At 36.3% G+C, this 22,767-nt stretch overlaps 3 protein-coding genes across 5 annotated transcripts; 2 read left to right on the plus strand and 1 right to left on the minus strand.

Annotated features, from left to right (window-relative positions):
* Positions 1–3,795: 3,795 nt before the first annotated feature.
* LOC147389818 (Disease resistance protein (TIR-NBS class)) lies at positions 3,796–8,062 on the plus strand. Of its 2 annotated transcripts, none has more exons than XM_086417821.1 (3): positions 3,796–3,939; positions 4,128–4,288; positions 4,755–8,062. In XM_086417821.1, exon 3 carries the CDS (start codon positions 4,828–4,830, stop codon positions 7,834–7,836), a length of 3,009 nt encoding a protein of 1,002 aa, XP_086273947.1. In that variant the 5' UTR covers positions 3,796–3,939; positions 4,128–4,288; positions 4,755–4,827; the 3' UTR covers positions 7,837–8,062. The 2 variants fall into 2 exon arrangements, with proteins under 2 accessions (XP_086273947.1, XP_086273948.1); XM_086417822.1 differs by having other exon boundaries at positions 4,128–4,259.
* Positions 8,063–9,432: 1,370 nt separating this feature from the next.
* LOC147389819 (ubiquitin-conjugating enzyme E2-23 kDa-like) lies at positions 9,433–15,151 on the minus strand. The gene is made up of 6 exons (XM_086417823.1): positions 14,993–15,151; positions 14,823–14,902; positions 14,116–14,230; positions 13,924–13,976; positions 13,653–13,781; positions 9,433–9,749 (listed from the first exon to the last, which is right to left on the minus strand). The coding sequence occupies exons 1-6, from the start codon at positions 15,034–15,036 to the stop codon at positions 9,616–9,618; spliced, it is 555 nt and encodes a 184-aa protein (XP_086273949.1). The 5' UTR covers positions 15,037–15,151; the 3' UTR covers positions 9,433–9,615.
* Positions 15,152–18,211: 3,060 nt separating this feature from the next.
* Positions 18,212–22,606, plus strand: LOC147389820 (uncharacterized). Of its 2 annotated transcripts, none has more exons than XM_086417881.1 (4): positions 18,212–21,157; positions 21,247–21,428; positions 21,751–21,849; positions 21,929–22,606. In XM_086417881.1, exon 1 carries the CDS (start codon positions 18,747–18,749, stop codon positions 21,138–21,140), a length of 2,394 nt encoding a protein of 797 aa, XP_086274007.1. In that variant the 5' UTR covers positions 18,212–18,746; the 3' UTR covers positions 21,141–21,157; positions 21,247–21,428; positions 21,751–21,849; positions 21,929–22,606. The 2 variants fall into 2 exon arrangements, with proteins under 2 accessions (XP_086274007.1, XP_086274008.1); XM_086417882.1 differs by having other exon boundaries at positions 21,760–21,849.
* The last annotated feature ends 161 nt before the right edge of the window (positions 22,607–22,767 follow it).

The raw sequence follows: 22,767 nt of genomic DNA on the forward strand, positions 1-22,767 counted from the left end.
CCCAAAGTTTATTTTGAACCCCATTCAAAAAACTAAGCAACACAATTGAAAAATCAAAGAAATGGCAGTAAACACATGCACCCTTTGTTTATTTACAAGTGAGAGAGTCCATCTTAGGTATTATTGTTCAACTTTTAGATGAATTAGCTCTAATGGACTTGTTTTAAGTGAGAGAATCCAGCCTACGTGTTGCTGGAAAACTCTAGGAAATTTCCAAGTTTTTGGCTTTCATTATGAGTAGTAATGAAGACTGTGCCCTAGTGTTACCATGGTTGACTACTTTACAGGGGAATCCAGCAAGCACACGTGGCAACAAGGGTGTCAACCTCATATTAATTAATCATTAATAGTAATCCAACCCAAAAATTTCTTAGGTCTCGTTTGGGAATGCGGTGGATCCATCGGAATTAGGCATTTTGATGATCGCTATTGTGTAATTAAATTAAATCGACCAATGATAATGTTTAAGAAGTGTTTTTGTGACATTTTGAACACTTTGATGACTATGTGAAAAGTTGTGGACCTTTTGATTGTTGAATTAATATCCTAGATACACCTTGGAGGATATTTTAGTAAATAATTAAGAAAGTATGGCCATTGTCATCTCAAAAAATTGTACATTTAAATTTAATCAAATTTTCGTAAAAGTAGAATTAGGAAGTTGACCACCTTCAACTTCTTCTTTTGACAAGAAATGAAAAAGTGAATTGTCATCAAACCCAAATTTAAAATCTTAAAGTAGTCAATCCTTAAGTTGTATTTAGTCCGCAAATGTCATGTATTATTTCTAATGTAATGATTTTATGATGCCCCCCTCTGACACAAGCCCCCCATCACAGAATCGTACATCATTTGTCTCGGGATATGTATTACAACTAATCATTTTTTGTGTATCATGAGATAAATGATCTACAATTTTATGATGGGGGCGTGTGTCAGAAAGAGGCATCATATTATCATGACTCTTATTTCTATTGTATTTTTCAGTCTCGTTAGAAAAGTTTTTAGATTTATTTGATCCAAATGAACACAAATATGAAATAAATTAAAATCAAATTCACGTTACAATCCATTATACAATATCAAAACGTTGGAATCCACATAATAATCTTTAATTCTTGAGGTTAATTGATGTTAGCGATGCCCATTAAAACCTCAAGATGCAAGCAAAGAAGGAATAAAATCTAAATGTAGGACCCTAAAAGTCTAATTGTTTGTTTGCTTCACATTCTTGTAGTCTAAATGGGCTACAAAATTTTAGGGCACTGTTCTAAGGAAGTTGTGGTTATCTCCATTGAACCTATTTTCAAACCTGTGGAGCCCTGTCCCCATGGAAGAAGACACATTGCTCTCTTTCTCGTAACAATAAAAGCCTTTCCCACTATCTTTGTGCCACTTGTCAGAATCTAAACCATTGTAATTTCACATGATGCATGGTCTCAAATGCATCCACGTGTATAGGTACTACAAAGAAAAAGTCTGTTGGAGTATCACTGTATCAGTCAGAAGGGGCTTAAAAGTCAACATGAGTAGTACTTTGGTAGAGTTGAAGGACACTGATATCACTGCTACCGTTGTGAAAAAGTCAAATTATAAGTGATTGGTTCCACCATCACTAGTTTTTTATTTGTTTTATTTGACAGACAAAAACTTGTAAATGCTCTACTCAAGAAAGAAAAAAAAAAAAAAAAAAACAAACATTTCAGATTTAATGGAAATGTTACGTATAATATTATAAGGAAAATCCTTGGGGGACTTTGTTTCTCACTGTGTTGATGTGATAATTATAGATGTATTTTCTCAAGGTATGAGTAAAATATCATCTACGGTCATACACGCACCTTCACAGTATAAATGTGAGAACCGCAGTAAATCTTATTGTCAACCCAACATTACTCTTTTATTAAAGCGAGATAACTTGCAAGTATGATTTTAAATCTTGTTCAAGACGACTCATCCAAGTTGTCTCGTTATCGTCTACCAACAAGATGAGTTGACAAGTTGTCTCAAAGACATGATTTGTTCTAATTCTAAGACATTTTTTTAAATTATGTCCAAGTCGAGACGACTTGGTCTTGTTCATGGATGAGACAAGACGTCAAAACGAGTTTTAAGACCATGCTTGCAAGGGACAAGTTATTTTGATAATAAATAAATAAATAAATTTTTTTTAAGAATCATGATAATCTAATTTTACCTACATGCCATATTCAATCGAAACCCTTGGTGTGACATGTTTGGGAATCGTAGATTTGTACTTCTTGAGAAACACAGTTCCCTCGGGATACACTTTTTATGAAGAAGTGCAATTTTGTATCCCAAGGTGTATAGATCTACGATTCTCGAACATGCCATGTCAGAGGTGTCGATTGAGTATGCTATGTGGATAAGTTAGATTATCAAGATTCTAATTTTTATATTACAAATATATTGGGAAGCGTTGGGGCCCTGAAAAGAGCCGAACATTTTTCAATATTTGAGCAAAAATTTTTAGAATGAGCTGATTTTTGTGAGGATGATCTCCTCACAATAGAGATTGTCCTCACAAAAAAAATCAACCCATATTTTGAAAAAAAATAAAATTGGCACAATGTTTAACTCTCTCAATCCTCTGAACGCTCACCAAATATATTAGTGGATGTAGATCTATAATGATAAAATCTTATTTTATTCAAATTATACATAATTATAAATAAATTAGATTTAGGGTGATTTGGATAGACTTCTCCACACTTTTTTATTATTAATATTAAATATCCTTCCTATGTTTTAAAATTATAGAGATGCCCCCTCTTGACCGGGTTTTGTAAGAGAGACTAAGGTAAAATTATCAAAAAGTTGTCTTCATCATCTATCTAAAACTCCATGATTTATCTCAACAAAAAAAAAAAAAAAAAAAAATGTTGTCATCTTCAAGTAATTAACCTTTAACTTTTAAACTATTTTTAACTTATTCAATCTCATCTTTAACATACCATATTCAATGTCTTGTAGAAAATCATTGATTTTTCTACTCAAAAATCCTTCGATATACTTATCCAAAAATCTCATCTTATTCTTGATATTTGATGGTCGAAGTTCATTAAATCTAAAAGTAAAAATGAGTTTACCCAAGAAATCCCTTATCTTGGAATTGCTAATTGGGTAAATTATTTTTAATCTATTCAACCTCGTCTTCTATTCATCTCTCCAATGTCTTGTAAAAATCCTCGATTTTTCAATATATAAACAAAAAATCATCCTTCTACTTCTCTAAAAATTAAATCTTGTTCTTGATATTTGAAAGTTGAAGAAGATAAAATCCACAGGCTGAAAACCAAGATAAAAACAGTTTGAAGATAATTCATTTTAGGAGAAAATTAAGGTGTTTTCGGGTAAAAGTTGAAGATGAGGGCATTTAGATCATTTATGTTAGTCTCAAGAAGAAGACCTAGGTCAACATGCCAACAGTTTGTAAACACGGGTATCTCTGATATTGATCAAAATGTAGAGGGGGCATGCCTAATTACCCTTATATTTATATGAATAAATAACAAATCTAAGTAACCGATGTAGAAATTGACGGTTCAGATTAACTTCCTGTACATCACATCGATCTGGTATCATACACTGGATCACTCTCTGTGTGAATACGAAGCTGAAATGTACAACGATGATGGCGCCGTTCGATTATGATACATCAATTATTGGATGCGAAACCTGCAAAATTTTGGGTCCCACGTCTATAATCTGACGACTTTAATGCGTCGTACACTAAAAGGACGTCCTTTAACCGTCTGATAAATCATACATTGTGTGGGTCCACAATAAATCCTCAATATGTATGAGAGCTCTGTTTCGCTGACAATGTAGTTAGAGCTGTTTGTTAGACTTACAAGTTACAACGAAGAGACTCGAAGTCCTATATCGAAACTCTGAAACACAGATTTTTCTGGAAAGGTAAGGTTTTTTTTTTTTTTTTTCCGGTTATATTCAACCAAATCTTCTTTTTGGCTAATTTTAGAAACATGGGTTCATCTCGGATCCGTCTGTGAGGTGTTAATCTTCCGGAAATCTTGTATTTTTAATGAAGAAATCTCGGAAATAGATTCTCTTATTGCTCCATTTACTTGTTTATTTGGTTGCAGAGAGGTCTCTGAGATCTGGGTGTTCATCAAAATTGAATCTTTTTTGGAGTTTTGAGAGCTTTTAAGGAAATGGGGTTATCGGTTGGAGGACGAATTTTTGAAAGCTAAAAGACCATGTTCGAGATTTCTTAGGTAGTAAATCTTCAGATAAGAACTTGCGCGTAAGTTCTGTTTTTTTTTTTTTCAACATTTTAGAAGAAAAGTTGGATGTGTTTAACTAAGTTCACAGTGATCTTGGAAGTTGAGATTTCAAAGTTTACTAGTTTTTTTCAGATGTTCTTCAGCTGTTTTGTAAATTGGTTTGTTATTAGCATATTAGAGATGTTTCCCAGATCTAAAAGGCATTAAAAAAAAAATCTGACATTTTTCAATCTTCCAAGCTTTTTTCTTCCATTTTATAGAACCCTTTGCCTTTTTTTTTTTTTTTTTTTAATTTATTTATTTAAAAATTTCTGACCTTTTTCCTTTATAGTGAAAAATGGGTTCTTCAGTAAAATGTTGAGATAATCTCTTTGACTTATAGATATGATAGATGTCAAAGAGAATTCCAGTTTAATGAGTTTTTCAATCCATTTCTTCTATCTCAGAATATTGGTTTACTGAATAAGTCTGTTCTGTTCACTGCAGAGGGGATTCCCAGATCTCGAAAGCATGGGAATTAACGTTTTTTGATTGTCGGAGATTGCATGAAGATGGATATATGGAGCTTCAACAAGAAAGCTCCAAGTTCGGGGCGTTGTCCGCCACAACTTCAAGAAACCTGTCATCTTCTTCTTCAGCATTTCTCTCTGCAAATCAGTCTCCTTTCTTTTCTCCAAGATCACCAACATGTCAAGGATCCGAATTGATCAGGTCTGAAGTTCCTAACTCCTCCAATAGTTCCCGTCTAAGTGTTGATCCCCTTAGTTCCAGCACTGGCATTCAGAACACTGAACCTCTATCAGGTCTCGATTTTGTCTTGGCTAATGTTTCACCTGCCCATGTCGTTTGTGCTTCAAGTGGTTCCAAGAAACCAACACTCTGTGATCATGATTCTTCCACGATTGCTATTTGCAATAGAAATTTGTCTAATTACAGCCATGGCGATGGCTTTGGTTATTCGGGTCATGGAGAGAAACAGAAAAAGTGGGGGAGAAACCGTGGGAAAGTCTCATTTACTCGTAATTCAGCTGCATTTTTATCGAACAGGTTGAGAAACTGTGATGTCTATATAGGTTGGCATGGTCGAAAGCCTTCTTTGCTGAGATTTGCCAATTGGTTACGTGCAGAGTTGGAAGTTCAGGGGGTTAGTTGCTTTGCAGCTGATAGAGCTCGGTGTAGGAGCTCTCGGGGCCATGATATTGTCGAGAGGGCAATGAATGCTTCCACTTTTGGGGTATTGATCCTCACTAAGAAATCGTTTGGGAATCCGTACAGTATCGAGGAGCTAAGGAATTTCTTGGCTAAGAAGAACCTTGTTCCGATATTTTTCGATTTGGGTCCAAGTGATTGCCTTGCTAGAGATATAATAGAGAGAAGGGGTGAATTGTGGGAAAAAAATGGCGGTGAGCTATGGACGTTGTATGGAGGGTTAGAAAAGGAATGGAAGGAAGCTGTTAATGGACTTTCACGTGTCGATGAGTGGAAATTGGAGGCTCAAGATGGTAGTTGGAGGGATTGTATATTGAAGACGGTGGTTCTCTTGGCAGCAAGATTAGGACGGCGAAGCGTAGTGGAAAGAGTGAATAAGTGGAGGGAAAGGGTGGAGAAAGAGGAGTTCCTTTTTCCTCGAAATGAAAATTTCATTGGGAGGAAAAAAGAACTTTCTGAATTGGAACTCATTTTGTTTGGTGATATTAGTGGAGATGCAGAAAGGGAATACTTTGAACTCAAGACTAGACATAGGCGGAAGAAATTGGTGATAGGTCGAGGGGAGAATAGGGTAGAAGAAAGAATGAGGGATCGACAAACAGAGAGCAGTAGTAGCAAAGGAAAAGAGCCAGTGGTATGGAAGGAATCAGACATGGAAATTGAGATGCAAAGAGTCGGGAGTCCTCAAAAGCAGTACCATCATCCACGGCCAAAGAATATTGGAAGGTTTAGGAGGAGAAAAAGATCTACGAAAATAGTGTATGGAAAAGGTATTGCTTGTGTGTCTGGGGACTCGGGCATTGGAAAAACTGAGCTTCTATTGGAATTTGCATACAAATTTTCTCAGAGATATAAGATGGTATTATGGGTAGGAGGCGAAACAAGGTATATTCGGCAAAACTATATGAACCTTTGGTCTTTCTTGGAGGTTGATGTGGGGATTGAGAACCAATGCCTCCAGAAAGGTAGAATGAAAAACTTTGAAGAGCAGGAAGAAGCAGCCATTTCTAGAGTTAGAAAGGAACTAATGCGAGATATTCCTTTCTTGGTTGTGATTGACAACTTGGAGAGCGAGAAAGATTGGTGGGATAAGAAAATTATAATGGATCTTCTCCCCCGCTTTGGTGAAGAAACCCATTTCATAATTTCTACACGCCTTCCTCGAGTTATGAACTTGGAGCCTTTAAAACTCACTTATTTATCTGGGGTGGAGGCAATGTCTCTAATGAAGGGAATGAAAGAATATCCAATTGCAGAAATTGACAATCTCAGGGTTATTGAAGAAAAACTCGGTAGGCTGACGTTAGGCCTTGGGATAGTGGGAGCAATTCTTTCTGAGCTTCCCATAAATCCAACAAGGCTCCTTGATACTGTGAATAGAATGCCTTTGCGAGACTTTACATGGAGTAGTAGGGAGGGTCCTACATTGAGGCAACAAACCTTCCTCATGCAACTTTTGGAGGTTTGTTTCTCAATCTTTGATCATGCAGATGGGCCAAGGAGCTTGGCCACTAGAATGGTTCAAGTAGGTGGCTGGTTCGGCCCTGCTCCCATTCCGATTTCTCTATTGGCATTCGCAGCACAAAAGGTTCCGGAGAAGCACCAAAGCGTCCAATTATGGAAAAAGTGTTTGCACACCCTAACTTGTGGTTTCACTGCATCGTACAATAAGAGATCAGAGGCAGAAGCGGCATCTTTGTTGGTAAGGTTTGGTATTGCGAGAAGCAACACCAAGGAAGACTCCATCTATTTTCATGAGATAATCAAGCTCTATGCACGTAAGAGAGGGTTCACTGGAGTCGCTGAATCTATGGTCAAAGCAGTCAGCAGCCAAGGATCTATTTCCCAACACTCGGAGCATTTATGGGCGGCTTGTTTCTTGGTTTTTGGATTTGGGACGAATCCAGCAGTGGTTGACTTGAAGGCGTCAGAGTTGGTAGTTCTTGTGAAACGAGTGGTTCTACCTCTTGCGATTCACACATTTGTCACATTCTCACGGTGCAATCTTGCCTTAGAACTCCTTCGCTTGACCACTGATGCATTGGAAGCCGCGGAGAATTCATTAGTTTCTCGAGTTGAGAAGTGGTTGGACCGACCATTCTGTTGGGGACCACTCAAGTCTGATGCTCAGTCGAATCCGTACCTTTGGCAAGAGCTTGCAATGTTGAAAGCCACTTTGTTGGAAACAAGAGCTAAACTTATGCTCAGAGGAGGGAAATACGACATAGCGGACGATCTCATTAGAAATACTTTGTTCATCAGAACTTCAATCTGTGGCGAGCATCACCCTGATACAATCTCGGCCCAGGAAACATTGAGCAAAATCATGAGACTTCTCACCAACAAAGAAGTTAATTGATAATTGAATTTGGTACCCACAACCTCTGTTCTTATCATGTTAATCAGTGTGGCTTCAGATTAGAATCGTAGAAACATCTGCAATAAAATTGTTTGTTGAGGCATTACATCAAAAAAATTCTATTATGGTTCCAACTGAGATTCATCTTTATCCATTTTTGGCCCAAAATATTTGTAAAAAGGTAACCATCTTTCTTGCTGTTTAGTAAATGCAGAATGATTCCTTCTATTTCCTGTTAAGTTTCTGTTGTTGAGAAAGTGCGTTTGTCGAATTTAATTTATTGATGCATCAGTTTTTCAATATTGTGGAAGTAGATGATGTATTTTAAAAACTCAGGCAGGAAGCAAAAAATTAAGGGCTGTTAAAACGTGCATTATAATGCTCTTGTTACTGAAAATCCAATCTTAAATTGTTCTCTGTTATAAACTACTAAACCCTGTTATAAGGGCCATTATTTGTAAGAAAAAAAATGAAGCTATTATGTAAAATTTAAAATTCTTTTTTTTTTAAATTGTTCATTGTTTTTTCCTTTTTTAAAAAATGTAATTGGAAATGGATGAGTGGAAAATTGGGATAGATGACATTAGAAATGAATGCATCCAAGAAAGCGTTTTACCTTAAAATGTTCAATCTAAAATGCTAGATGCCTCCTAGAAAATAATATATACAATGGGTTGCAATGATTCCAATTTTTTTTTCCATTTATGAATATTTCAATATAACATTCCAATTTCAGGCTTTCAGCCAATCAAAATAATTAATGTTGCAATAAGGCCTGATTAGTTCAAAACTGAAATATTTTGGTTTTCCTCCTAACCGAAAAAGTTGCCTAGAAACGAGAATTTAAGCCTTGGTTGCACTTATACCAGGAATATGGAACACAAAATAAACAATATTTTGAAGTCTGTGTTCTTTGTGTGGAATTTAATTTTACTGTCTTTATCAATATATTACACTTCAAAAAAAAAAAAAATTGTGCAATGCATCGTGTCACTTACTCACTTGCAGCACTATTCCTGCCCTTTTTAATGCAAAGTGTCATCTTTCATTTAATAAGTTTTTTAAGTGCTTTAACATAATTTAAGGCGAAACACACTTGTTAATGTTCATAGAGGACCTGAAAAATGACTCGTGCTCATGTAAGAAAATTCTAAGCACCCATCCCAACCTTTCAAGCAGAAGAAATAGAAATGGAACTCTGGCCGGATCAGGGGTTTATAGAAATGGAACTCTCGCCCGATCGGGGTTTACCCATCAAACCCCCGTATACACGTTTCATGCACGGGAGTGTGGATGCGTATTAAGACACCCCAAGCCATTTCTCCATTTGCAGTTCCATCCAAAATTTAAAATCTCGTTCCGAGACAGCATTTCGTAGAACAATCAAGATTTTTTTAACTGAAACACTCCACTACCTCGGCCTCCTTTCTTTGTACTCTCCTTTTGATATTTATAAGATCTCTATAACCAGGAAAAAAATTAAAAAAACTGAGACACTCCAAAAAATTCATTGTTTCAGAGGCAAATGTTTCATTTTGATCTTAGCTGAAACATTCTTAAAACAGTAAATAATTTTAAACCATGGTCCCAACAACAAACAAGAACAGCGTTTACATTATGAATCCAGAGTAAATTTATTTACAAAGTGCCAAAGGAAACTAATAAACAGCCCTGCACTTTCCCCCCCATAAATAGTCTTCTGCAGAGTTTTGTTTGTTTATCTGAAGCTAAGATATCATGTACAGATACAGAATTAAAATGACATATGCAAGCATACACCTAAGGATCTGCATGACCAGCCATGGCCTCATCACTGGAGACATAGTCATCATCTTCACTTAGCTCCTCATCGCTGGATTTCTCCTCAGCAGCAGCTCCAATGTCTTCAGGCTTTGCATACTTCTCACAATATTCTGGACCACTAGCAAGTATCAGCAAAAATGGTATTGCTTTGACGCATTGATAAACAGAAGTTATTATTGGTGCAAATGAGTCCAACCATCCAAGTAGAACCTGAATTCAAATTCAGTGCCAATGACCAATGACCAATGTAGTTGAAAACACTTCAGCAGCACAAATTGACTTTGGGCTTAACAGAAAGATGTTCAACCAAATATGGTAAGTTAACTTGACCATTATTTCATCTCATTAAGTGGAGAAGTATTTGTTGTTCTAAAAAGCATCGGGGGCTTGGGTTTTGGACTCTTGCATCATTGTTCCCAGTAGTAGCAGTCTGGGGTCTCAAAGTCCCTTCAAAAAACTTGGGTGGCTCGAAAAGGGTTCCTAACCATGGACCGAGTCATTCATCCTGAATTCATTGCTCAGATTTTCTGTTTGCTCGGCAAAGTATACGGAGAGTTCACATACAATATCTTCATACATTGCAAGCTTGCTCACTATATATGGTCTCACTTCTTGTCACTCTTTAACATCCTGCGGTGCTTTCCTAGAGTGCTTATTCCTTATTTGAGGGTTGGAAACTCTTGAGGCATCCATTTCCGCCTCAAAAAGGATTTTATAGAGTATAGTTCCATTTTCCATTTGCCGGGAATATGGAAGGAGAGGCTGCATTTTGAGGGTCATAAGCATTTGTTTCAGAAGATGATTATTACAAATCTATGGTTTTTTTTTTTTTTCCAAAATTTTTTTTAATGTAAGAACTCTGAGAATTTAAAAGGGATTCATTGGATAGATGAGACTGGGTTTGTAGTATTAGATGTGAGGAGTGAGGTGTGCTTGGGGTCTTGGGTGTGGATGGGTGGTTGTTTTCTGCTGTCTTTGTAATTGGTTGGTCCACTCGACCTCCATTTTCCTTGATTAATGAATTTTAGTTATTGGAAAAAAGAAAAAGAACTTGAACATAATTTCTTTTGATGTAAAGTGGGCCCTCCATAGTAAAGAAAGGTGTTCTTGAATGGGATTTGCATACATGCAAACCATTGAAGAAGCACCAAATTAGATGCACTTTACAGAAGGATAGTCCTAGAGAAATCAAATTCAAAGAACACTAAACAGGTGTGGAATCACACCCAAAAGGAACTGCTTCAATTTCAATGATTAATTTTCTGGTAAATACTTGCAAAAGTCAATGTCATTTACCAAATGTGTATTTACCAAGTGTGTATATGGATAGCTATAACAAATATTGACACAAAGTCAGAGTTTGCATTTCATAGGAAACATGAGGTATCCTACACAATGAGAAACTAGAAATGGATGGTACCAGAAGACATATTTCAGCTTGTATGCAGGAAATTAAGAAAAGCATATTGTTCAGTCTATGATTTACCAATTGACCAAGGATTGCTAACAAACAAAAGACTAGGCACACCAACCATAACCAAGTTTTAAAATATAATTTCAATGAAATTTTTTGGTCAAGAAAAAATCAACCAAAACATTCTGAGACCCTCCAAAACATTGAATGAGATTCAATGTTTCATTCCAGTCTTGGCTGAAACCGCAATGTTCCACTGAAATTTTATCGATTGGAGTGAGAGGGTAACCGCTTGGCTGTGTAAGGGATGTGGATTTTCATTGATGGTTCACAACACATAACACCGGGATCTTAAGAAAATTTTATTTGGATCTCATTGTAAGATATTCTATAAAAATTTCGACCCATGTCACATTCAGTGGAGTCTGTGTTTCTAGGAGATCCTAAAGATATCAAAGATAACTAGATGAGGATGTTGAACATTTCAAAAGTATACTCCGTCCTTTGCTTGAAACAGGTGAAATCATTTCCTACTTTCAGTTGTTAAATTTTGAGATATCGCCAGATGGTTCTGAAGCTTAGGTGTACAGGTCCCTTCTCTAATGGACACATTTGGCAAGTACGTTTTGGAGATAAGTAAAATAATATCCCAGCCAGATGGCTTCAAAAGCAACTTTTTCTTAAGATGTAGAGATATCAACCACAACAAAAGCCATGCAAAGGTTTTTTTTGATAAGTATGCAAAGGTTTTTCAGTATCTCCTAATTTGCTCTGAGAATTCCAAAAGTGGCTCATCCTGCGTGCTACAGATATTACGGGCCATTTTATGAAATTTTCTTTATAGATACATATCGAAACTTGAAAGAGGCAATGAGAAAGTTATTGATAAAAATCAGTGTATTTATTAATGGTAGATCTATCCAAGACTAATGTTTGGCTCATGAGCTGGTTCAGGGGTTTTGATACAATAGATAGTCAACATTTGCTTGTTTTTAAGGTGGATCCAGTCAAAGTATATGTTTCACTAAGATTATTTTTCTTCTTAGCCGAAGTTCTCAAATTTATAAAGTAAAGCTTTTCCCCACTCTTAGTTGAAGTTCTTTCTTCTTGCTAACTTGAATGGACTTCATCTTACACTTTGCATATTCCCTTGCTACAAAAAGTAGTTTATAAGAAAAACAATGCCTTTTCAACATGTAAAACAACCTACTTTAACAGTTGAACCATTTGTCAGAAATTAATCCACCCCCCAAAAGCCAACATGAGAGGCCATTTGATCTTCCTTTCTTCACTAAGATCTAAAATCTTTGAATCCATGTTGCTTTGTTGATAGTGACACAAAAAATCTTTCACAAGAACCTGGTTAAAGGAGTCGAAAGATGCAGGCTTGGAAAGAAGATTTTAAATTGGAACTTTAAACCCTTCAATAAGCCCTCATCCAAGACCCTTTTTCAAGGGCCATTGCAAATGCCCTTTCAAGCAAACAATCAAAATACATAGGAGTATCTTTGACATCCATTCTCGATCCTTTCTACTACACTTATTTGATGACGTTTTCCAGAGAATGTTAACTTCATTCAAGAACTGCCCAAGCCCTTTAACCTATTTCTTATGGACTTAAATTAATTCCATCTCTAACTCGTTGTTTGTGGAACTTCTTCTCCTGATGTTGGTACTAATGTGAAAGACTACTAATTCTTACACTACCATCTCTTGCCTCTAACAGTGTTCAAATGGGCTGTATTTCCTAGGTCTATCAGATCATTTAACTGGCCACAGCATTTTCTTCTCTTCTGCTTCACCAAGTATAACTATTTCACTATTTGTCCCCTTGAGCTTAAAATAATAACTCTCCATCACCTACAAGGAGCACCACTACTTAACACCACCGATTTGAAACTCGAGGGCAAAAAAAACACATGTTTCCAAAACAAAAAAAACTCAACAATTCACACTCCATTTTGTTAACTCTAAACAAACAACATATGATCATAGCTAGTTTTAGAGATACACACTAAGTTGCAAAGTGACCGCTGATAGTGTTGAATGTCGTAAGAGGATTTGATCAGCCAACCAAATTTTGGGATAAGGATATGCAGACAATGATGATTATGAATTGGCCTAGATCTAAACGACACATGACATCGTTTTCCAATATCAAACAAGTGAAACAAGGGTCCTCCATGTGGGCACCTCACTGAACCCACAACGATTCACAATAATGAGTTCGACTTTTCTGTGAGAGAAAGATAAAATCGAACGTTCCCCACCAGATACCCAACTATCTCAAAAACTCGGAAAACGCAACTGCTATAACACCGGAATTGCTGCTCTGCCACTCATTTACAATACTTTCTTCACCATATAAACCATCTCATTGCCTGCTTGATTGAATCTAACATAAATTCTTGGATTGAACCCATTGAAATTTGGAAGATTTCTCAAAGATGTTATTAGGATATCAATCCCCCACCAACAAACTAACAACAGGAATCAAAGAGCATCCTCATTTAAGCAAGTTTGTAATAAGTTACCAATCCATATTAGCATGCAAGACATATATAATCAGAGTAAATAGAAATTCAAGAAGGGTCACAACCTTTCACTCTTTGCTCATACGCAGCTTTATCACGCATCATCAAAGCTGCAGCCTCTCCATTCAATGGGTCTGATGGATTGGGATACAAAAGAAGTTGTGGAAGAAACACTTCAAACACATTTACAAGATCTGAAACATATGGATGCAAACATTAGAAAACAACTGCATTGACCATAATATTGAAAATAAGCAACAAGTCCAAGTAAGCATATTTGCAACTCTATAAAAGCTAAAACAAACTCTATGAAAATAATCTAATGAGCTAGTTTACCAAACATGGGGCTCCAGGTCTGATTGATAACATCCAAACAAACTGAACCAGACCTGAAATTTAAAACACACCAAGATTATTAAACTTACCAATTCATCCATAAAATGATGAGTTTGTAAACTACCACACTTACAAAGGAAACTTCATTCACACAAACGAAAACTAGTGTTATTTTAACAGCTCATAACTCACATTTCATCGACATTCGGGTGGTAGATCTTGTTAACAAAGCCAATTGATGGAGATTTGTAAGGATAAGCATCTGGTAACTCTACCCTTATCCTCCACACTCCTCCATGATAAGGACCTGCCATAACCCATTAAAAGCAACCCTTTGTTTGAAATTAATTCATTGAAGAAAATAAGTTAACAACAAAGCTGCAGCTGATATCACCACATCGAAATACAGATAACAAAGAGTAAATTGTATCGAAATAATTAGACTACAAAAGGAGTTCCTGATTTACAATAAAATGCTAGAAAAGCAGTAAATTCTAAGCACAATTAAACTCAAATAGAAGTATACAGATTTGCCCATTAGATTAAAAAAAAAGGTAAAAATACTAATAATCAATTAATAGTCAAAATGATGCAATCAAATAACTAAAATTTCAATTTCCACTTGAATAAAAACTACAATTTCACATGCAAAAGACTACAATAGAAGAACCAAAAAAAAAAAAAAAAGGTGAGGAATTAGTCCAAAATATCAAATACCCACAGAGCTTAGAGCATCCACTGATGGTCAATATGATTGAATCAGAGATAAATAATTCTTCTTGAAAAATTTTCAATTATCTTAAAATTCTCTTTTTTTTTTCTACTTCGAAGAAACAACAAAAAACAAGGGAAAAAAAATTAGAAAATAGAGGAAAAGGAGATATGGGTATATGATTTACTGTCACTGGGTCCATGAAAATCCACATAAAACTCTTGCATGCCATCGTTGATCATCTCCACTTTGTAGTCGCTCATCATCCTATTTGAACAAAAAAAAAATCTCAAACTTACCAAAAATAAATATAGAGAGATAATAATACAATTAAAAATAACATTTGAAGAATGTTACAGTTTCATCAAGTCCATCTCCCTGCGTTTGCTTGGAGAAGACATGATTATTTATGTTTATTATTATCTTTGGTGGTATGGTTGCAGAGAGAGAGAGAGAGTTGAAATGGAGGGAGGAGAGAAGAAGAAATGTTACTAACAAATACTCAAGACATATAGGAGTCAAATGAGGACATATAGACAACAACTCATTTCATTTTCATTTAATTTCATTTCATTTAGTTAGGACACATTAAACAAGCTGAAAGATACCCTCAACCTAACAAGATTCCTCATTAGAGAACATCCTCCCTAGATATACACCCTTCAATGTTCCTCGTGATTTGCACCAAAAAATTAATCTTAAGGACGATCTAACGGTCCATAGCCTCTTATTATTCCCCAATTATTTTCTCTTTCTTAATCATGCTCAACAAATCAAAGGGTTAGCATCATTAATGAACCCTACCCTCCATATTCTACAAATAAATTTATAATCGAGACCATTGTAGGGGCCATGAATTGCTATCTTTATATAGGATATAAAATTAGGACCCATTGAAGGATTTATGGCAAAGTTCAAATTTTTATAGTGGATCTTTGGTCCCCTAACCTAACCAAATTCAAGTTTTTTTTAAAAAAAAGCTGTATTATTTTCACTTTTACCAAGATGGGCATTTTGATCATATAAGATAAGGATTGTTAAAGTTATAAAATACAATTTTAATCATGATAATATGTACAAAAACAAGTGGATGCTTAAGTCAAAGGGCTGTATATGAGTGCATCCTTATCCAAATTTTTTATCTGGATATGAATTCGACTTGGATCCAAATAGCTAAAATCGTATCTGAATCATTTTGCTTCCATTAAATTCATATATGAATTCAATCCGACCGAATTAATTAATTAGGATAACTTGCAAAATAGTATATAATTCGGATCTTGATAGATATAGGATTGAATATGTATCTTACTCGGGTCAAGGAACATCAACTCATATCTGAATCATATTTTAATTCGCACATACTTGAAGGAACCAAACCCACTAAATTTAGATTCGGATAACTAGAATTTCGGATAAAATTCATCTCATTTAAAGTCCTAGTATGGTATACATGCATGAGATCTATCTTAATATCGTTTAAGATAGATCTCATCTTATTACTAATTCTAGTAACTAGACCCACTATGGAGTCGACAATCATTTCATTTGTTCTGTTAGTTGCTAAATTGATCAAGTTTAGATTTGTGTTTAGGCCCCCAAATTAAGCAATTTTTATCTTGATGAGATTTGTGTTTGACTAGTAGTGATCATCGTAGTAATCAAGGGAGGCCTCTATCACAATCACATGCATCTTAATATGACACAAACATCTACAATGGGCCTAGGCCCATTTTAAAATTAGGAAAAGGAAAATCCTGGAGGGACTTTGTTTTTCACTATGTTTCATACTGCATTCATGCAGTTACCATAGCTTTGTTTCCTCGAGATACAAGTGAAAAGGATCCATGGTTATATGTGCACCTGCTCGCGAGCACAATGTGAAACACAGTGAAAACCGAAATCCCTCAAATCCCCCATGCATAGAGAACCGTTGAATTTTTTTAGTTGTATCTCAAGGGAAGAAATCCATGGTAATCTATGCACTCTCACATCAACACTGTTGAACGTAATAACCAATGAAGTCAGTGTAGTGCGACTCTTAAAATTATTTGGTTTTTAAGCCATTAAAAAATAACAATAGTAGAGTGACCGTGGATACTGCATTGGGCGTTGAACTAATGTGGGGGTGTGTTCAGAACCATATATGCTTTTCCTATTCGGAGGAAAAGAAAATAAGAGCATATATGATTCTGAGCACACCTCCACATTTGCTCAATGTTAATTACAAAAAAATTTAAACCTTGTAAGAATAACTGAATAAATTATCAATTTCTGATGAGGAGGACTACCAATTGTTGGGCCTCCTACCGATGGAAGATGTGAACTAATGAGTTTCATACATTCAAGAAAATGTGGGAATGCTCTAAAGAAGGATAAATCAAGAGATATTGATTGGTGAGATGGTTAGGGCACGTGCACATTTAGGCCATATACTGTTCAAAATCTGCCTTCACTTGCTATTTACTAATTACTAACCACCATAGCAATTACATATCAAAAGAAAGAAATAATAATAATAAGACATTTACAACTTGGGATGGAAGTAATATGCAAGCTAGAAGTAGGTCGTGGGATCGATACCCAATATAAGTAACAGTTCCTTGGGGCCATCCGCGAGGGTGCACCCTCACTGACCCGGTGCATGTGATGTGCAGGAGTTGCAAATGCCTGGGGGAGGGATCCATATGCCTTGCCTTTGGACTTGGCTCTTCTGGTCCCCTAGTCGAACGTAAGTTTGTAAACCACCCCCCCTATCATATAAATTTTATTTTTATCAAATTTGGCATAGTTCTTGATGAAAATATCTAATATGATTCATTTTGGTTTGAAGACAATCGAGCAAAATAATCAATGTGAATCATCCATCACGTCATCTCAGAGATACTTCTTTCAATATTATAGAGATATCAACTTATCCCAAATTTGATAGTCTTGATATAAAATAATATTTTTTTTTAATAATTTAAGAGATCTACTAATCCACCCTATAGTTGAAAAAAATAATTATTATTTAAGTAGAAACATATATATAATAAATGGGTCCCGTTCAGCACCCTAAGTTTTACCACACACTTTAGCAAACGCGTTTTGTCCTACATGGGTTAGAAGTTTCGGAATGGGCTGATTTTTGGTGAGGATGATCTCTATGGTGAGGAGATCATCCTTACCAAAAATCAGCTAATTCCAAAACTTCTAACCCCATCAGAAATGATTTACAAAAAATGGACGGTCCACGATTTTTCAACTTGTAAACATGGGGCTAAACATTTCGGAATGGGCCGATTTTTGGGGAGGATGATCTTCTAATCATAGAGATCATCCTCACCAAAAATCAGCCCATTCCAAAACTTCTAACCCATGTAGGACAAAAAACGTTTGTTAAAGTGTGTGGTAAAACTTAGGGTGCTGAACATTTCCCATAATAAATAACTTTAAATAGATTTAAACGGTATGATTCTTGGAATCCGAGATGAATCGGACGAGTCATCTCGGTATCCCAGAGGCCGAGCCGAATCAACATACGGGTTTTAAAACCATGTAACCATCTGCGCAAGATAGTTCTCTGACACTCTCTGTTTTTTCTTTGCGCCGCTCTTTAGAATTGCTTGGAACACTTCCTTGCAGTAACTAGTTCTCCCTCTCTCTCTCTCTCTCTCAGAAGATTTTTCTTCGGAAGGTGGTTGGATATCCTACTCCCAGCGCATGCTAAACTAAAAGTCTTGGTTTTTTCCCTAGAATACGCGTTCAAGGGCAGACTTCTCAACCTGGGCAGGTTTGCAACCCTTTTCAGAAATTTTTGGTGGAAACCCTTTTCAGTAGATTTTAATGGGTACGTCAAAACCCTAATATTAGTATCTTCTGCAAACTTGGGAGTCCTTTATTGTACTTCCAGTTACCAAAAAAATAAAAAAGTTGCAATTTTTTTTGTTTATACGGCTTTGGCTCACCTTGTTTTCATTCGGGCAAGCATGGAATTCGTTCTGTAATTAGTTGGTGATTTATATTAATTTTGATTGATAAATTAATTGAACTGAAGTCAGATGAGTCTTTGTTTACTTTCAAGAATTTGTTCAGTTTTTGGGTTTCTATCACTAAGGAAGCCAAACCTATGAGTGTGATTGAATTGAGTTTGATTCGAAATCGAATTCTTCTTCAGCAAATATGTTCCTTTAGAATGTACTACACTTCTTCTTCTTCAACATTGTTGCTTGATGAACACCCTTTTGATTCAATCCCAACTAAGCAAGTTAGCATGGCTAAAGAAATTAAAATTCCGAGAGAGAGTTCAGGTATCCGTAGAAAGCCTAATGAAATTAAAGTTCTGAGAGAGAGTTCGAGTATCCGTAGAAAGCCTAATGAAATTAAAGTTCCGAGAAAGAGTTCAGGTATCCGTAGAAAGCCCACACTTTTTCCTTTAGTAGTCAGAGTATTTCATTCTTTGAGTTGGAAGATTGCAAGAGAGATAAGCTTTTCAGAAGCCGTCAAGAAGTATGGGTTTTCTCATTCTATCAACACATTTGGGATTCTCGCTCATATATTCTCATCGGCGAGGATGCATTGTGAAGTACATGCTGTACTTAGGGAGATTGTGTGCTACTATAAGGAAGCTAACTATGACACATTCGAATTGTTCCCCACACTACTAAATTTGTCGAATGTGGAGAAAAGTTCTGTGGCTTTTTTCGAAGTCCTTATTAGGGTTTTTGCAAGGTCATCGATGCTTGAGAATGCAGTTGATGTGTTATTGCAAGTTAAGGGAATTGGTCTCGAGCCAAATGTTTTCACATGCAATTTCTTGCTCACATGTCTGGTTGAGGGGAACAAAGTAGATTTCATTAGAAGTTTATTCAATGAAATGAAGAACTTTGGGCCGAGTCCTAATGTTTACACATACACCATTTTGATGAATTTTTACTGTAAAGGAAATATTGAGAAATGTAAAGAAAATATCGATCAAGCTACTGAGATTTTAGAAGAAATGGAGAGGTGCGGGGTGAGCCCAACAGTTGTGACGTATGGTACATATGTTCATGGGTTGTGCAGAGTTGGACACCCGGAGTATGCATTGAACTTCCTCCAAGACTTAAGACAGAGAAACAGACCTCTCAATAGTAACTGCTACAATGCTGTTATTTATGGGTTTTGCCATAACGGCGAGCTGTACGAGGCTATGAGGGTTTTGGAAGAAATGAAGGGATGTGGAATATCACCTGATGTCCATAGCTACAGCATTCTGATTGATGGGTTCTGCAAGAAGGGGGATATCTTGAAAGGTCTCGGTCTATTAGAGGATATGGAGATCTCTAATATAAGACCTTCTCTAATTAGCTATAGCTCTATATTGGATGGTCTGTGCAAGAGTGGACAAATGGAGATTGCAGTAGATATGTTCCATAAACTTGGTATCGCTGGTTATAAGCATGACAAGATTGCTTACAACATCTTAATTGATGGGTTTTGTCAGCATGGGGATTTGGATCGTGCACATGGAATTTTGGAGGAGATGATTGGAAATTACTTGGTTCCTGATGTTTTTATTTATACAACTCTACTCAATGGTTACTGCAAATATGAGTGTTTAGAGAAAGCTTTGGAATTTTTTAAACTCATGTTGGAGGGAGGCGTTTCACCAAACACTGTTACTTGCACTGTTATTGTTGACAAGTACTGCAAGGAAGGGTGCACGAAGGAAGCTTTTGAGTTTATGGATGAAATGCATAGCCAAGGTATTATTCCAAACTTGTACACCTATAATGCCATCATCAACAGGCTATGCAAGGAAAGGAAATCGGAGAAGGCCAAAGAGCTTTTCCCTTTAATGCTGAAGAGAGGTCTTGTTCCCGATGTTGTTATATATAGTACCCTTATTGATGGTTTTGCCAAACAGTCAAATTTAAGGGAGGCTTTCAAGTTGTACACAATGATGTCAAAATACGGGATTTCACCCAATGCCATCACATACACAAACCTGATCAATGGACTTTGCAATATTGACAGAATATATGAAGCGTGGAATTTGTTTAAAGAAATTATTATGAAGGGTTTGGTGCCTGATAAAATATCTTACACATCAATTATTGCTGGGTTTTGTAAAATTGGCGATATGAAGAAGGCTTGGGAACTGTTTAATGAAATGGTGCAAATGGGCCTTTCACCCGATGTTGTTACTTATACCTGTCTAGTTGATGGGTATTGCAAATTGAATCGGATGGACAGTGCTCTCTTGTTGATAGATGAAATGGTAAGAAGGAAAGCTACTCCTAATGTGGTGACTTATACTTCTCTTATCATTGGATACCGTAGACGTGGTGATCTGGATAAAGCTCGTGAGTTGTACAGAGAGATGCGTGAGAAGGGTATGTTGGCAGATGATGTTACATATATAGCACTAGGGTTGGTTACACGGCAGGATGAAAATGGTGAGGCAGCCAAGGAAATGATGGGGTGTAAGCCATGCAATATTGATCCAGACACCTCAGGCCAATCTTCTCTTGGTAAATAATAAGGCATCCATATATGGTAAGTTTGAATTTTTTTACTAGTTTTATATTCTTGAATTTCTTGCAACCTGAAATATCTTTCTTCTTTTTCTTTTTTGTTAAATACAGGCCAGAAAGTTCATAGTTATGGATAATGGTGCATCGTGAAGCCAGGTTTGAACTTGGGTATGTGGCATCAACACCCAAAGGCTTTACTAGCAAAGCTAACATCTTCAAGCCATCTCATTCAGAAAATCTATGACGGAGAAAGAATTGTCATTTGTTGATTCCACCATCATAAATATTTACAGGTTTATACTACTTTCTCTCAAGTTTTGTAATTGTATTGATTTATAGAAATAGTAAAATGGGCAACCTTCCCGTGTCTTCTTGAGACTGTATCCATTGTTTGTGTTTCTACTTTATATGTGTTGTATCTTGTTGTCCAACCAAAGTTGAATTGCTGGTTAAATCCTCAATAATTTCTTCTTCCACGTCTCAAAGTGTCGAATGGTTTAGTTAACGGAACACATTATACACATTCTTATTATTTGCACCCCTCCTTCCATAATCCTATCAGAGTTAGTTGTTTCAATGATATATTTGGACTGACTTTGTATTTTTGGTTTTTAGCATATGCAGGTCCATTGACTCCTATGGTATGGAAACGGTGATCATATGCATTTGCAATTTATGATGGTTCCATACACCCATCAATGAATATCTGAAACGGTACTGTAGAACATCTTCTCAACTTTTGCTTCTTTGCTTCCCCAACTAAACTTTTTGTCTTTTATGCCTCTTTTGGCAGAGCCTATGATTTAGGAGAGCCATGGTGATCTTCCCGTGCGTGTGGCCTTCTGCATTGTTTCCTTGGTGGGTATTTGGAGATCCCATTTGCCATCTGGAGGAGTCTTTCAAAGAAGAAAAATGTCAGAACTTTCTATAGTAAGAGAGTTTTATGCACTGAGGATCAAAGAAGGGATGGAAGGTCTAGTTTAATCATGAGCCTTGTTCTGCTTAGAGCTGACTGAGTGCTTTGGGACAACATTCATAGAAGTTAGAAATTTTGGCTTTGTTCCATGGAAGATATACAAACAAGACTCGGAAGTCATCAAGCTGAATTCTGATGGGAACTCCCGTTGGGTTTCCACTCTCCTTCAGCTTGACCATCAAGGGATGTGTGGTCCTCTCTTGCTTCTTATGGTGGAGAGTCATAACTTTATTTCTGGGAATTGCCAAGGTCAAGGTGTTTCTTGGAGATCTGCCGATCTGATAGAAATGTTTGTGGATCGTATTGCCATGTTCTTTGAAGAGGATGACACAGCAGATAAGCTTGATCAAGTTTTAATCGGCAACAATTGTATTCAATCATTCATGACCAAGGCTAATGAGAAGTGTTTTATCACCATGAAAGGGAAAATCAACCATTCTGTAATATCTGTTAAAGTATACTAATAGTAGTTAGAATGCAATAAATCTTAAAGAATTGCTATTTGCAACCTACAATTTAATGCCAGAAATGTTGGAACGGGTTTTATGGCTCTTATTTATTTGTGGGAGGCTCTAAAGAAGTATACCATTTACAAATTGGTAACTATGAGGTTGGAGGTCGAGGTAAATGTTGGCCATAGAATCATAGTTGGATGG

This window comes from Akebia trifoliata, chromosome 12 (genome assembly GCF_017979445.1).
Source record: "Akebia trifoliata isolate Shusen 1 chromosome 12, ASM1797944v1, whole genome shotgun sequence".
Taxonomy (NCBI): Eukaryota; Viridiplantae; Streptophyta; class Magnoliopsida; order Ranunculales; family Lardizabalaceae; genus Akebia; species Akebia trifoliata.